This window comes from Mixophyes fleayi, chromosome 5, assembly GCF_038048845.1.
Source record: "Mixophyes fleayi isolate aMixFle1 chromosome 5, aMixFle1.hap1, whole genome shotgun sequence".
NCBI classification, from domain to species: Eukaryota; Metazoa; Chordata; class Amphibia; order Anura; family Limnodynastidae; genus Mixophyes; species Mixophyes fleayi.
In genome coordinates this window covers 226,174,064-226,191,241 of record NC_134406.1, presented here as the reverse complement: position 1 = coordinate 226,191,241, position 17,178 = coordinate 226,174,064, and the positions used below count along the sequence as shown (strand labels likewise).

At 40.8% G+C, this 17,178-nt stretch overlaps 1 protein-coding gene across 1 annotated transcript in view; it reads left to right on the top strand.

Annotated features, from left to right (window-relative positions):
* Window positions 1-3,093, top strand: part of NSMAF (neutral sphingomyelinase activation associated factor) — a 53,757-nt gene extending 50,664 nt beyond the window's left edge. The window contains exons 30-31 of the mRNA XM_075213559.1: window positions 260-369; window positions 1,173-3,093. Of these exons, the coding sequence (XP_075069660.1) occupies window positions 260-369; window positions 1,173-1,267 (205 nt within the window). The 3' untranslated portion in view covers window positions 1,268-3,093. The remainder of the gene's footprint in view (window positions 1-259; window positions 370-1,172) is intronic.
* The last annotated feature ends 14,085 nt before the right edge of the window (window positions 3,094-17,178 follow it).

The following is a 17,178-nucleotide window of genomic DNA, read 5'->3' as shown; positions in this document are numbered from 1 at the left end:
GCCCATCGTGCCCAATGGAAAAGATGGCCCTGTTCCCGCGGCGTTAAAACGATTACCGCTATTACGGTAATAGTAAGCTAGATTTCAGCTCGCGGCTCAGGGAGCTGCGAGCTGAAATCCAGCGAGAAAACTACCGTAATAACGGTAATGGTGCGCGGAGCGCAAGCTTTTCGGCGTTTCCGCCAAGAATTGAATATGCTCCTAGGAATATGTTTTTACACTGAGCTGTTGAGATGTCTTTGCTATTCATTTCATGTAGGTGCTTCTGTTGGAATGGGCACTCTGTTCTGTCTGGAAATGACACTGGAGAACTGCTGGTCTGGGATCTTCTTGGGGGAAGGGTCCTTAAAAGAATTGCAGGACACGCAGGTACCATACACCACTTCTTTTTTTTTTTATATGTACTATGATTGACAGTAGATTTGTACTCTTTCCTCAAGCTCTAACCATGGCAAAGTGAAAACCTTTAAGTAGACTCATGGACACATGCTTGGTGGACATTTCACCAGCAATCTAAATGTTCTTAATAATCCTCTTTCCCTTACCATAGGCTAGCAAAAAATTGCCAACTATGATATATACAGTTTATATTTTGGTAGCAATTACAGTATAATATGTAGTAATATACTGCAGTCAATCATACACCAGTTCTTTGTATAAAGTAATATACATATAATGTATGGGTTGGTATTTCTAGGTGAAAATGAACATAAACATTGTAATGTTATGTTTGCACAGTAAACTTGGTATAATTTGCATCTGGGATTACTTGTCCCACACTTAATTTAATATGCGAATGCAAGAAGAGCTCACTTGCTTTTTTTAAAGGAGGGTGTTCCAGAGTCTGTAGTGCCCTCATCTGTCTCCAGGCAATGCAATTTATTTTTTTTGCTGTAGTACAGTAGCTGAGCATTGTGTGCTCAGTGATGTCCTAACGCATTAATTATCACATGAAGCAATGCTACCTGTAGTAGAGGCTGTAATGTTCAAGCCACTAAGAGCATCAATACATTGAATTCAATCAAATCAATGCATTTTTTTGTAAATTTATATTTGACCCAATCAAGATATGATTTGTATAAAGGTCAATTTATTTACATTCTAGTTATACCATTTTTTGCTTTTTGAAATCATTCATTAATTACCGATGGGTTGTTTGTTTTTTCCATCAGATGCTGTGACGTGTATGTGGATGAATGAGTCATGCAACACAATTATCACAGGATCTGTCGACAGACAACTTTTATTCTGGAAACTGCAATTCTAAGCTTTTACTTTAACTGCGGTAAACTTGAAGATTTTAAACCAATGTTTGTTTTTATGTAATTAGCACAATACCACTTTAAGGATCTTGCCTTAACTCCACCCTTCTAAACTGTCCCTCATTTTACACTTGTACAGTTTGTACTATAAAAATACCTTTTGTGCCTAAGCTTGCACACTGTGTGACTAGAAATCCGTTGCGGTCTTATGCTTTAGACTTTTGGGTATTGGGCAGAGATTTACACTCTCTTCTACCACTAAAGTTTTAAGAACAGTCCTGTGTTTTGTTTCTTCCCCTCACTCCATGTACATAAGAAATATGCATTTGCTGTAATTTCCTTCCTGTCTGAATCTGTGTAATCAGGTGTGTAGACTGTTATCCAGCTCTACATAACATAGAGCCTGACATAGAAATTCATAAGAATTCATCAATTTTGGGTGATCTCGCAAAACAAAAAATGGTGTCTCATTGATTGTATGTCATTTCAATAAAATTATTTTTTTAAATGCTTTTTCCAGTGGTAGCACTAAACTGGGAAAGACAATCACATATATCAATGCAGTGTCCATTTTTCCTATTTGATGGCAAGGGAACATATTTTATGAATATTACTACTATTATATAGTTGGAATATTAGTACTGTTAGTTGTAGTGGAAGTTATATGCTCCACCCTCTTGACAAAATCCTTTTGCAATCAAATCATTCTTTGCCAAATTAGAACTGTAGGAACAGACATTAATAATGTAATTTTACACATTGAGGGTCACATAGGAAAACAAATTAAAATGTATATTTGCACATTAGATTTAAAAGGGACTTTTGGGGTTGTTTTTTTTTTTTTTTGTTTTGTTTTTTTTAAACACATTTTGTCCATTAAATGCATTGATCACATGCAGATGCGACAATACAAAATAGTTTTTCAAATTTTAGGACTTTGGTTTAAGACTTTGGCTACATGGTATTGTTCTGGTATTCTATGACAGAAGGGCAGGCTCTTCTACAGTGCTGTTCGTTAACTTTGTTTTAAAGAAATGTATTCAAATCTGCGATGCCAAATTATCTAAAAGGCTACATTACTATAAAGAATGTAGTTGGCTACATTTAGTTAGCTAAAGTAAACCTGTAAGTACCTTTTATGACGTATGCATAAGTGTAGCTCATGGTCATAACTTATATAGGGTACTTTTACATACTGGGGCATTTAGCTGCATGTATGGTCCCAAAGCAACCGCCACGTTCTATAATCCAATCGAAATCAGCCAGCTCACAGTTGTATGTTCATAAGTGGTGCGTTACAGCTATTGGCCAGTGTGCTCCGTCATCTTCTAACCACACTAATGGGCCCAAGTGAAGCCAGGAGAGATCAGGCTGCTTGGTCTGAATGCCAAACAGATGCATCTCAATAAAATTTATCAAACTACATGTGGAGGATTGAACTGGGCAGGGATGGCATTAACTTAACCAGTAGGTATCCCCTTTGGACTCCCTCAATGAGTCAACTGATTTGAATGTAGGACTCACGATATCAACATCTGTATCTTTATTAACTTTTGAGCCTTGGTTTTACTTACATAGCCCCTTTTCCAAAATCTTTGACAATTTTGTTGGGTATCTGTTAGAAAAAAAACAGCTGTGACCAGGTCCACTTTATGAAACAAAAATTCTGTAATGTTTTATTACAATTTGGCATAACAAACCACACTGTATTTCATCACCGATACCTAGATTTCTCTTCCTGTAAGATGTAATGTAATGTGATGTATTCCAGCTCTTATAGAGCAACATATGTATCCTGCATTCATAAAAACTTCAATAAAACTTTTTTTTTTCCAGTAGGCTTCTGTATTTTATGTTAAGCATAATGTTTTGTGCATATTCAAAGCCATAAGGTTAATAAAAGGTGTAAATATTTGCATTATTAAAGGGAAAATAGATCATTTGTTTAGTTCTTCAATAAATCATGCATTGCTGTTAAAATTGCATACATTTATTTTTAGCTGATGCAAAACTAATTTTGTTGGTCAGGAACTTGTTGTTGTTTTTCCTTAACACTTGTGATCAAGGAACTGATTACCAATGTGATATTTTAAATAGACATCACATGGTTTCACCAATATCCACATTCCATGTTGAAAGCATTTAAAAGGACCACTAAACCCCAAAATTGAAGTGTTAAGACATGAACAATAGGAGGTTAAAAAAAATAAGTTTAACAGAGCTGCAATGACTATATATATATATATATATATATATATATATATATATATATATATATATATATATATATATATATATATATATATATATATATAATGTGTGTGTGTTTATAATACACATACATATCTCCTAACTAGACAAGAATAAACCCAGAGTTGTAATCTGCAACACAATTTTGTGTTAATACATGTCAGGAATAGCCACCTCTAGCCACTCCGTGATTTAATATCTTCTCATACACACAGTCGCACAATATATTATACCCTTCACTTGTATAATGTAATCTAGGTGTCTGGTCTAGACATTGCCGACAATCCCACTCTGGTCAGTGTAACTGACATTATTTCTTGCTGGATACATTTTAGAACTTGTATTTGACATATGATGCCAATTAACCGTGTAGGGAAAGTTCTATGTCTATTATATGGCAAGTCTCTCAATCCTCCGTGTTGGCCTTATAGTAATCGCAATATTTATGTTGGGCTAACTGCTGTCTGCATTATTGCAGCTTAAAAAAAAGGTACCTCACCCATTCTGCCATAAGCCAGAGCCAAATTTAAAAATATGACAGTCCTACTCCCAAATCCTATATATTTTATTATTAGGGGTGGGGGTTCTTGCAGGGCCTGATTTTCCAATAGGTTGACTAGGCTGGAACCTAGGGTGAAAAAATTGTGACAGAGAGGTATAAACTGAAACTCCCTTTAAAATATAAGGGAATATGTGTTCTCCAAAGTAAAAAAAATACATCAAAGAAAAACATATAAATTTTTAGGGCCTGATTCATTAAGGATCTTAACTTCAGAAACTTCTTTCAGTCTCAGTGTGCTACATGAAAAAACAGTCAGTATTTAACTTATGTGCAAAACAGAATACTAATTTGCACCCCTTGCATTGTAACATGGTTTTGTCCAGGAGACTGAAATAAGAAGTTTCTCACGTTAAGATCCTTATTGAATCAGGCCCTTCAGGCTTTACCATGGGAATACGTCAAGATTAAGACAATGTGTCATTCTTGGGCAGGCACTTGAGAATAAACAAGTAAGAGAGATGGTGACAGGCTGACAGCCCCCTCACATCACAGCACTACTAGTATATTAGCCTAGATCGACCTCAACCCTTATTCAAGCCCTGGGTTCTGGCATAAGCCAATGCACTAATGGAAAAAAAAAGTTATACTCCTAAATGCTATATATACTATTATTGGGGGTGGGTTCTGGCACAAGCCAGTGAACTAATCTAAAATAATTATGTCCTAAATACTATATACTATTATTGGGGGGGGGGGGTGCATTCATACAGTAATATCTTTATTACACATTTGCTTTGCGAAGTGCGGTGACCACATGAGCTTGACCATAAAAACTGCACAAATGGAATCCCTTTATTGTATATAAATGTTTTACTTGGGGCGTCATGCCGTTTTAAGTTACGAGCTTTTATATTTTTGGTAATCAATTACCACATTCTGGGGCATGATTATACTGTGCTGTCGTGGTAGTGCAATTTCATTTATTATTTTTTCAACTAATACAAGAGTTGTTAATAAATAAAGTAAGCGCAAACATAAAAAAGGTATTCAAAGTACTGAAGTTTTCTCAGTTATCAGTTAAAACTCTAGGCAGCTTCTATACAAGTCAAATGACTCTTGTCAAAGAGTCCAAGAAGTGGTGTTTTATAAGCATGAAACCCATAAATACATAGCTCAATGAGACCAAGAATTGTTCAATAAAATAATAGATTATTTTGCACAAATGTCTTTACCCCGGAATCCTAATAATAAAAATACAACACAAAATAAAAAAAATGATGAGAGATTCGGGCATTATTTACAGGTAGGAAAACATTTCTTTATACTAATATTTTTACTGTTTCTAAAGATTTCATTTTTAGTAAGCCAAACAGAAAATGTATAAGTTTGCATGACATGATTAAAGCGGCTTTGTAAATGGAATATCATTATTATGAGATTATGTTCATAATTATGTGATCATTGGATAGAATTAAAATATTTTGAGGGAATGGCATCTTGGAGGGCATGGCATGATTATAACAAAGTACTATGGCATGTATATGGTTGATATAATAGGATTGCATGATTATATTGAGCTGAGGTGGCAGGGCCATGTATTTGGTCTTCCTAGGGTGGCATGATAATATTGAAGTAAGACTGCCTCCGGCGCCACTGTGTGAAGTCAGTGCACCCTTCATGCCTTTAAATTTAAAGCGGCAATGTCGGGACCACGCAGGGACACTGTTTAAACGGGGTCCTGACATTGCCACTTTAAATTTAAAGGCATGAAGGGCATCTTTCTGCTGGCATCGGAGATCTGCACAATCGTTTTTCAGGTAAGTGTGTCATTCTAGCTGTCGTTTTTTTCATTCATTTCATTTTTTATTGTAGGTGTCCTCTGTGTCGGTGTTATCGTAATCGTTGAAACGATTACCACCATACCATGTTGGCATCATTTTATATATATATATATATATATATATGAGGTTGCTTATAATGAAGAGATCATAGGACAGCATGATACGGAAAAGATATAAGAAATTGCATGACTAAGGAAAACAGAGTTGGAACTATCTGCAGACAGGGCATAAAGTAATCTTCAGTGGGCATCACTGATGTCAAAAATATTGTTTGTGTTATTGCTAAGCACTATAAAATGTCTTTTTTGAAAAAGGTTTAGCTCCAGGAGCTAAAAGTCAGGTGGAATTTCCTAAAACGAAGCAATAAAAAAAAAAAATTGCCTCCAGTAAAGAGATTGCAGGTGTCACAGAAGAGTCTGAGAAAAGCAGGAAGTCTAAGAATGTTACTGTACAACCAAAGGACTTAAGCCTTCAACATGTTTATGAAAGCACAGTACAGAAGGATGCTGCAGCATCATTATCTAGTGCAGGCGAAGGGACGTCTGTTGTATTAAATGAACAGGAATGTTCAGGAGAAAACGTTTGTGGGGTCATCACTGAGACACATGGTCAAGATACAGACAGTTCTGCAGAAAGTGAGATCTTGTTTTCACCTCTTCCTTCTGTATGTGGAAGTGCCATTCAGGGGAAATGGCTGTCTTATTGTGTTGAAAGTTAAAAAATGTTTTGTTCAACCTGTATGGCATTTTGTAGCAATCGTAAAAGTAATTTTAATTTTGGATGGCAGGTTAATAAAGACCATGTGTATGACAGAGTAAGAGAACATGAATAATCTAGCCAACATCAAGTAGCTGTAAATGCATATTTAGCTGTAAAAAGGAAAAGTGATATAGAAATTTTATTCAGTGTAAATTTAGCAAACAAACAGAGAAGTGCAGCACAATCGAATGGTAATCAGTCGACTGATTGCTCTTATACCATACATTGAAATAAATAAAAATATATAATAAAACGGCATATAAACACAGAAAGAACAGTTCAAAGAATTAAAAAAACAATTATTTGATAATACTAATATTGTTAATAGAAAGACAAAAAAATAGATTCAATTGGTTTTAAACATCACATTTGATTCTCATACATATCTATGAATCTGTTTTTTCAAGTGTTTCTGTTAACAATTTTAGTATTATCAATTTTATTATTTATTATATATTTTTATTTGTTTCAATGTATGGCAGAAACAAATGCAAATTCGTCATGTAGAACACCCTATATGCAAAATCTTTGTACGCACTGAGAGAGAGGATTGGTTACTGAAAGTATTTGAACACACCGCCTGAATACCAAGGAATACCCTGATGAAGTCAGCCAATGACAAAACGCATAGGAAATGGCGTCAGCTGTATCCAAGAAATACTAGATCGTTGAGTGAATTGTTGAACACAGCCGGGACTCTGAGAACAGCTGGAGCGCATAGGAGCTTGCTGCGCAGCGGACTGCTGTACGTATACGAGCACGAGACAGAACTCTTTGGGAGTGGACCATATTCATTGTTATACCTTTGCTTTTTACTCTCTAAACTTTCCTTATGCGCTTTTTCTCTTGATTGTTTTTGATTCTATTTACCTTGGGGAATTGAGACAACCCCAATAGGGTCTGTGGCAGCATCCCAACTCCCTCCCCCATTCTGTCCCGAGGAGTGCCCTATGGGTTTTTATTTTTATGTATTTATTTAATGCACAATTTAACCTACTTTGAACCAAGTCAGTTTAACCAAATGAAGAAGGATCAGTGTGAAATACCGACAGACAGGGCCGGTGCTAGGGTCCGTGGCGCCCTAGGCACATTTTCAAAAATCGGCGCCCCCCCCCCCGGCACATTTTCAAAATAGGCGCCCCCCCGCGGCACATTTTCAAAATAGGCGCCCCTACCCTGCACACTTACAAAATAGTGTGTAAGTGTGCAGGGTGGGGGCGCCGATTTTGAAAATGTGCGTCTTTTCTTACCTTAACTTGCCTCCTCTCTGCTCCGTCTGCTCCCCTCCACTCACTGACACTGTCGGGCCGTGATGATGATGATGTCACGCCCAACAGTCAGTAAGTAAGTAGAGGGGAGCAGAGAGGCGGAGGTGGTGAGCAATAGTCCATCCCCCCCCTCCCTGTGGATGTATTTGAAGCTGTGCGGCGGCCGTGAAAGGTATGGTCAGCGGTCGCCGCACAGTTTTAAAGGAATTTTTAATCTGTGGCGCCCTCCAGAGCCCGGCGCCCTAGGCAAGTGCCTAACCTTGCCTAATGGGAGCGCCGGGCCTGCCAACAGAGGCTCTGAGAACTGTTGCGGATTTGGCCGAGATAGACATTATTCAGCTTAAAGCAGAGCTTCTAAATTTTGTGCAGAATTATTCAGTGCTTAAAAATCCATATTTTCCTCAGACCACAAGTGTTAGTGTAGAAGAAACAAATGTCGAAGAAACAATGCCCAGTCATATATAAAAAAAAATAAAGCCTGTGAACACTGCCTGACCTGTTGCTACTGGTTCCTATATGATCACAATTTACACTCTGCTGCATATACCAACCTGTTTGCTGTGTACAAAACTTCTTACTTTAGCTTGTACTCAGGTATCTTGTGAAAGTTTTTTCAAAGCTTAAAATAGTAAAAAATCAATTGATATCAACTATTGGCCAAGAAGTGTTGGAACCATTTGTGCTTCTTAATATTTAAAAGGATATTGTTGGAAATGTCATATTCGATGACATGATTGATACATATGCGCATTCATCTTCTCATCCAAAAATTGCTTCTGTAACAGCTTAATTGCTGTTACCTAGAATGCTTCAGCAATACCACTCCAAAAAGTGAAGGAGGTAATATATGCAGGTATATTGTACTGTGATAAGCAGATTATAAACACATTTATTTAAAGTTATTTGAAACTCATTTACTGTGCTGCTTGAAAATTAAGGAATGTTAATTATATTTTTTTGGTGTTGTGTCAAATGTTCTCAGTGTTTAACTAAATTGTTGTTGTGTTAACGTTTTCAGTCTTAAACAATACCACTCCAAAAAATTAAGGCGGTAATATATGCTGATATTTTGTACTGTCTGTGATAAGCAGTTTATAAATATGTTTATTTAAAATTATTCTACGCTCAAACTGTGTGTGTTGTTTGAATGTTAAGGTACTAGATTTATATATTTTGTTTGCATGATACCTTCTCAGTATTAAAATAAATTTAAGATGTCCATAATTGTGTGATGGTTAATTTATATGCTTTCATTAAAAAGCTGCTGTTTAATTTTCTAGTTCTAACTTATATTTTTGTATTTATTCACACATGTGTTTATCAGTATAAAGGTTATTTATTGATTGCTACATATTTCATCTCTAGTTTTTTTTTTAAATCATCATCATTTATTTATATAGCGCCAACATATTCCGTAGCGCTTTACAATTGGTAACAAACATAGTAAACTAATAAACAAACTGGGTAAAACAGACAAAGAGGTGAGAAGGCCCTGCTCGCAAGCTTACAATCTATTGGACAATGGGAGTTTGACACATGTGGTTAAGTCTACATTTGCAGTCGGCCCAGCCAGACTGCAAAGGTAAAAGTGACTCATAAGCTAAATGATCCTGTCACGCAACAAGGTTGGTCAAGGGGTAGTTGTATAACAGGTGGTAATAGGGTAGTGTAGTGAGGTTAAGAGGGTGGTTGAGGAATATTATAAGCTTGCCTGAAGAGGTCAGTTTTCAGAGAACGCTTGAAAGCGTGTAGACTAGAGGAAAGTCTTATTGTGTGAGGGAGAGAATTCCATAGAGTGGGTGCAGCCCGGAAAAATTCCTGTAACCGGGAATGGGAGGATGTAATGAGTGTGGATGAGAGACGCAGATCTTGTGCAGAACGGCGTTGCCGAGTTGGGAGATATTTTGTGACGAGAGGATATATATGTTTGTGCAGCTATGTTGATGTTTAAATGTGAAATTGGTCTTATTTGCAATTTCCACTTTTTCTTTATGGACCACACTATGGTGCTATAAGTTGTCCTCCAGAGGCTGACCAGATTCCCTCTTACAGTTGGACACACCCCAATGTAGTGGTCCCCTACCCCTGCATTTCTCCGCTGGGCCCTTCATATGCCAGTCTGACACTGCATAACAGAATAATACTCAAAATAGAAAGACTCTCAACAGTAAGACTATCTATGAAGGAATTAGTAAAAGTATGTAAATATTCTACAGATATCTATTTGTACAGATATGTGTAAGACAAAACTGATGTAAGGTACTCATCCCTCCAGAACCATGTCTAGGGCAGAGTACCCACAGATATAGAGCAGCCTGTCAGTCACACAGTATATACTGCTGATCAGTAGCAGCCTGTCAGTCAGACACAGTATATACTGCTGATCAGTCAGTCACAGTATATACTGCTGATCAGTAGCAGCCTGTCAGACACAGTATATACTGCTGATCAGTAGCAGCCTGTCGGTCAGTCACAGTATATACTGCTGATCAGTAGCAGCAGATAGAGAGCAGCCTGTAAGGCAGTATACTGTTGATCAGTAGCAGCCTGTCAGTCAGACACAGTATATACTGCTGATCAGTAGCAGCCTGTCGGTCAGTCACAGTATATACTGCTGATCAGTAGCAGCAGATAGAGAGCAGCCTGTAAGGCAGTATACTGTTGATCAGTAGCAGCCTGTCAGTCACACACATTGTACTGCTGCTCAGTAGCAATGTCTGTGAGGTAAAAAAAACTCCTCAGGAGCTTCAACTGTTTCCAACAGTCACTTCTGAATTGGCTCAAAAAGAACCTACCAACATGTGAAGGGGGAGCAGTCCTATATGAAAATGACATGCTCCTCGTCAGTCTTTAACTACTATGTGTGTGTAATAGTACTTGAATCTGTCAAGTTATAAAAACTACTGTGTAAATACTGTTTGATATATGAATACATACAGTCAAATACAGTTTACACCAGTAGACAGTAATAAGAATTCATCTATCCTAGCGGGATAAGTACACTGTTGAAGTCCAGTCAGGAGAGATTCCTGCCAGCAAGGATAAGTGCAGTATACACACCTTAATAATCCTCACAGGAGTGTACTGCCGATAGTCGCTTGCTTTCCCGCTGTCCTCCAGGCACGTTGTCTGCGATGGCTATTTTTAAGCCAGCAAAATGGCTCCCCTTGTCTCCTTAGTGGCTGTTTAATTCTTCTGTTTACTGAATGCTCCTCTCCTATTTTGAGGCGGGGAACTTAGTAGGAGCGCAGATATGGCTGCTCCATCTTGACAACGCAGTGCTCTATGCCACCAACAGCAGCGCCAGATAGTCAGTTTAATAATAGTTTACAGCACTGACAGCCACTGTAACATTTCTATTTCTCCCCATGCAGTTTTGTGAAGGTGAAGCTAGCCTTAATGCATTATTAGAGGGCGCTGCAAATCAAAAATGTAAACAGAGTATTAGGATTAAAGAGAAGGTATTCCCAAATAATGACAAAGTTATTGCTATTGTGTCCCCATTTCACCTGGGACACAATCTACTCCCACTTAAAACACTTTACAAACCATCTTTATTATCACCTAATGCCGTAAGAAAACCAGGGCTTGTGGTGCAGTTATTTTACACAAAACTGAAAGCATAAAAAAAAATAATTTATATATAAATAAAGATGAAGACCAACTATTCAATGGAAACTCTTAATTCAGTAATCAAAGTTAACCCTATTCATACAACACACTACTACAGTATCAAGTTTGCTATTTTAGGCTGGGTACATACTACTGTTTTCAGCCGATTGCCAGGTCAATCAAATGATAAATGACAAATAGGCCCGATATCACAATAGTGTGTACACTGCAGTGAGGAACGATTATTGTTCCAAAGCACATAATATTGTTGAACAACATTTTTAAAGTGAACTAAAAAGCTTTTTCAATGATGGAACAATGTTGTTCCTATGCTGCAGTGTGTATGCACTCTAGCTAAACAGTCGTTCCAATTCTGCTTTTACCTCACATTTGACAGCTGATGGTCAGAGCCTGCTCATGCTTCGCGAGCTGCAGGTTGGGTTGAATCAGTCTCCACATACAGTGCTGTAGAAAGTCCAGTCTGTCCAGCTGGCTGCTGGAAGCGTTAATGCTGCCCTGTGTGCTGGTTCTGTAGTTGCCATTGTAATAGTGCTATCATGCTGTGTGGGTTGCACCACTTTTCAGAGGGAAGTCTAACCTTGACTTTACTGCTAAAACTTGCACATTACTGCTTGTATGAGAGGCTCCCACTAGCAACAATCACCAGTCTAAGTTCATGGAACGTACATTTATAAAATTATTCTGAGGTGCAAACATTGACACCATTGTCTTTTTACTGTGTTTGACCATGAAATGTATCTATTAGTCCTGCTCTGCAGCACAATAATCCTTTCTGTCAGGGCTGGAGTCTCCCCTCAAACCCCCTCTTCCAATGACAGAAACTCAACAGCATAGAGGGAAAAGGGAGCAGGAAGAGACAGGTCAATGCAGGGAAACCTCTCACTGAAACATTGCCTGTCAACCTTAACCCAAAAGGAAAGGTGTACTGAAGTTAAAACTTGTAATTACCCTGCCCGGATAACGTGTATATCAACCTGGTATTATTCTATACTGACCTTCCTTCTGTATGTGTCCTATACAATAATTTTGCTTAGTAAATGTAGAGCTTGGTCATTGCTTGCAACAACTTAGCCTATATTTTCTACTTTAAAACTGAATATACAATTTCACACTGTGTAGAATTGGGAGCTCTCCAGGCAACAGCAATCACTATTCAGTTCAGAAATACTGCCTTCTGCCTTGAAACAAAAAGTGTGAGAACAAGAGGGAGCTGTGAGGGGCATGGCCAGGAACTGATGGGCAGAAAAGCAATGAGGGTCTCTGTAGGACACAAGAGGACAGGGAATGAAAAAAAAAAGGACATGCAAATCACTGGGACTTACAATTAAAAAGTGTCTTCAGCCGATAGTTATGACAGATGAAAAGCACAGATCTGAAAGTAATCATGTCTACTAGGGATGTGCACCGGCCACTTTTCGCATTTTGGGTTCTGGGTTCTGATTACCTTCAGGTTTTGGGTTCTAATGGGTTTTGCCAAAACACCCCCCTCAAAGTTTTGGGTTCTGTTTTTTTTTTTAAAAAGCATAAAAACTGCTAAAATCCAGATTTTTGGTTTTTTTTCCACTCCTACGCTATTATTAACCTCAATAACATTCATTTCCACTCATTTCCAGTCTATTCTGAACACCTCACAATATATTGTTTTTAGGCCAAAAGGTTGCACCGAGGTAGCTGGATGACGAAGCTAAGCAACACAAGTGGGCGGCGCAAACACGTGGTCCATCTAGGAGTGGCACTTCAGTGGCAGACAGGATGGCAGTTTGAAAAACTAGGCCCCATAGAGCACAATGCCAAAAAAAGAGGTGCAAGATGGAATTGTCCATGGGCCCTCCCACCCATCCTTATGTTGTTAAAATAGGACATGCACACTTTAACTAACCAATCATTTCAGCGACAGGGCCTACCAAACTACTGTGGCTGAAATGATTGGTTTGTTTGGGCCCCCACACAAAAAAAAAGTAATTCATCTCTCCCTGTACAAAGTAAACTGGCTCTACTGAGGCAAGATGTCGTCCTCATCCTCGGATTCCTCGCCCCCTTCAGTGTGTACTTCCTCATCCTCACACATTATCAATTCGTCCCCGCTGGACTCCACAATCACAGGTCCCTCTGTAGTCTCTGGAGGCTATTGCTGGTCTTCATTGAAGAATTGATAATTCATTTTGATGAACATCATCTCTCCACATTTTGCGGAAGCAACCTCCTTCGCCGCTCACTGACCAGGTTCCCCGCTGCACTAAAAACTCTTTCCGAGTACACACTGGAGGGGGAACAACTCAGGTAAAATAGAGCCAGTTTGTACAGGGGCTTCCAAACTGCCTTTTTTTCCTGCCAGTACAAGTAAGGACTGTCTGACATGTCTACTTGGATGCTGTCACCAAAGTGATCCTCCACCATTTTTTCAATGATGACAGCATCCAATGCAGCGACAGTAGACATGTCAGCAATCGTTGGCAGGTCCTTCAGCCCGGACCAGATGTTCAAATTCGCTCCTGCCTGCTTTAGGAAATCTCAGCTGTTTCCTCGCAGCCACAGGTGTGGAAGAAAATGAAGGCGGAACTGTTGCCATGTCACGGTCCTCTTCAGATGACAATCTCCTGATCAGCAGGTCTTTGCACCGCTGTAGACTTGTGTCCGCCGGAAACAGACACAGCATACGCTTTAAACCGAGGATCGAGCACGGTGGCCAGAATGTATTCCTCTGACTTTAAAAGACTGACCACCCTCGGATCCTGGCAAAGCGTACGAAGGGCTTCTTCCACAAGAGCTACATGCTTTGTGGAATCGTAATGCATTAGCAGCTCCTCCCTCACTTTCTCCAGCTGCTTCTGCAACAGCCTGATCAGGGGAATCACCTGACTCAAGCCGGCAGTGTTGGAACAGACTTCTCGTGTGGCAAGTTCCAATGGCTGGAGAACCTTGCACAACACGGAAACCAGTCTCCACTGCGCTTGACTCAGGCGCATCCCCGCTCCTTTGCCTATGTCGTAGGTGGCTGTGTAGGCTTGAATGGCCTTTTTGCTGCTCCTCCATCCTCTGCAGCATATAGAGGGTGGAGTTCCAGTGCGTCACAACCTCTTGTTTGAGGTGATGGCAGGGCAGGTTCAGGCGTTTTTGATGGTGCTCCAGTCTTCGGTAGGCAGTGGCAGAATGGCGAAAGTGTCCCGCAATTTTGCGGTCCACCACAAGCATATCCTGCACACCCCTGTCACTTTTAAGATAATGCTGCACCACCAAATTTATTGTGTGGGCAAAACATGGCACATGCTGGAAATTGCCCATATGTAATGCCTGCACAATGTTACTGGCGTTGTCCACCACCACAAATCCCCAGGAGAGTCTAAGTGGGGTAAGCCACTGCGAGATGATTTCCCTCAGTTTCTCTAAGAGGTTGTCGGCGCTGTGCCTCTTACTGAAACTGGTGATACACAACGTTCCCTGCCTTGGAACGAGCAGGCGTTTCGGAGATGCTGCTGTGGAAGGCGATGCATCTACCCAGTGGACTGTCACAGTCATATAGTCCTTAGTTTGCCCTGAACCACTTGTCCACATGTCCGTGGTTAAGTGGACAGTGGGTACAACCGCATTTTTCAGAGCACTGAGGACACTTTTTCGTACTTCTCTGTACATCCCGGATATCGCCTGCCTAGTGAAGTGGAATCTAGACGGGATTTGGTATCGGGGATACAATACCTCCATCAACCGTCTAAATCCCACTCCATTGATGGCGGACACCGGACGCACGTCTAACACCAACATAGCTGTCAAGGCCGCAGTTATCCGCTTTGCCATAGGATGACTGCTGTCGTACTTCGTGCTCATGGCAAATGTCTGTTGTACGGTCAATTGCTTAGTGAAAGACGTAGCGGTCATACGACTTCCCCTCTGGGAAGATGACCGACTCCCAGCAGCAACAGCAGCAGCGGCAGTAGTAGGCGTACCGCTGCAGGATCCTCCGGAATAATCCCGGATTGAAGAGGACTCAGTCATGCCGGTGACATTGCCTGCAGGACTATCTCCGATCCAGATCGAGGAGGAAATTGACGAGGAGGGTGTTGCTGGTGTGGATACAACGGCACCAAGGGATTTAGGTGTCCCTGGACTGCTGACGGTTCTAGCCACAGTTCCTGAACTAAACACAGAATTATGAAGGGTCTTCAGGTGACATATAAGGCAGGATGTCCCTAGGTGGCCAAGATCCTTACCCCTGCTTATTGCAGCTTTACACAAGCTACATATGGCAATACATTTGTTGTCCGGATTGGGATAGAAATAATTCCAGACCGAAGAGGTGGATTTATTGGTCTTCTGCCCAGGCATGACGATGGGCTTTTTCATCCCATGGACAACAACTGTTTCCCCCCCCCCCCCCCCCCGGTGCCTCATTTAAGAAAACCACATCAGCATCCTCCTCATCAACTTCCTCCTCAGCGTCAGCTACATTAATATCCTCCTCCTGGTGTACAACATTGACACCTTCGTTATCAAGATCTGGAACTGCACTGTGGGTGATCCTTCCAGCATATGCAGAGGGCGTGCTGCAAATGGTAGAAGGAGCCACCTCTTCCCGTACAGTGATGTGAAGGTCAGGCATCGCAACCACCAACACACTTGGACTCTCCTTGGGGATTTGTGATACCATGTCTTTAGAAAATTTAAGAGTTAAGCTGTCATCAAAAACACAGCAAACAACTCTGCCTTCTAGAGGTAGGGGGGGGGGGGAGGTGGGAGGGCTTAGATCGTTGTGTGAAGCTGAACCACTAGTCATGAACACGGGCCAGGGCCTAAGCCGTTCCTTGCCACTACGTGTCGTAAATGGCATATTGCCAACTTTGGATTTTACATGCCCTCTACTATGACATTGGGCATCAGCCTTGGCAGACAACGTTGATGGCATTTCATCGTCTATGTCATGACTAGTGGCAGCAGCTTCAGCATTAGGAGGAAGTGGTTCTTGATCTTTCCCTACTTTATCCTCCACATTTTTGTTCTCCATTATATGCAGCACAAGAGAGTGTACCCCTAAACCACACACACTCGGCAAAGCCGTTAAAAATTATATGCAGCACAGGACACCACCACTGGACTGTTCAGGACAGAGCACAGGACACCACCACTGGACTGTTCAGGACAGAGCACAGGACACCACCACTGGACTGATCAGGACAGAGCACAGGACACCACCACTGGACTGATCAGGACAGAGCACAGGACACCACCACTGGACTGATCAGGACAGAGCACAGGACACCACCACTGGACTGATCAGGACAGAGCACAGGACACCACCACTGGACTGATCAGGACAGAGCACAGGACACCACCACTGGACTGATCAGGACAGAGCACAGGACACCACCACTGGACTGATCAGGACAGAGCACAGGACACCACCACTGGACTGTTCAGGACAGAGCACAGGACACCACCACTGGACTGATCAGGACAGAGGACACCACAAAAACACCGTCCCTCTTCCCTCTCCAATGCCCGAGTGAAGATGGCGGTGGGAAGCAGGGGAATAATATGAATCCGGATCTTGCGAGATCCGACGGCGGGGTGATGACGTTTTGCCTCGTTCTGAGTTTTGCGTCGGGCGGGAATCCCCGAACAGTGCTCGGATCGGCACTGTTCGGATTTCAAAAATCCGAACCCGCTCACCC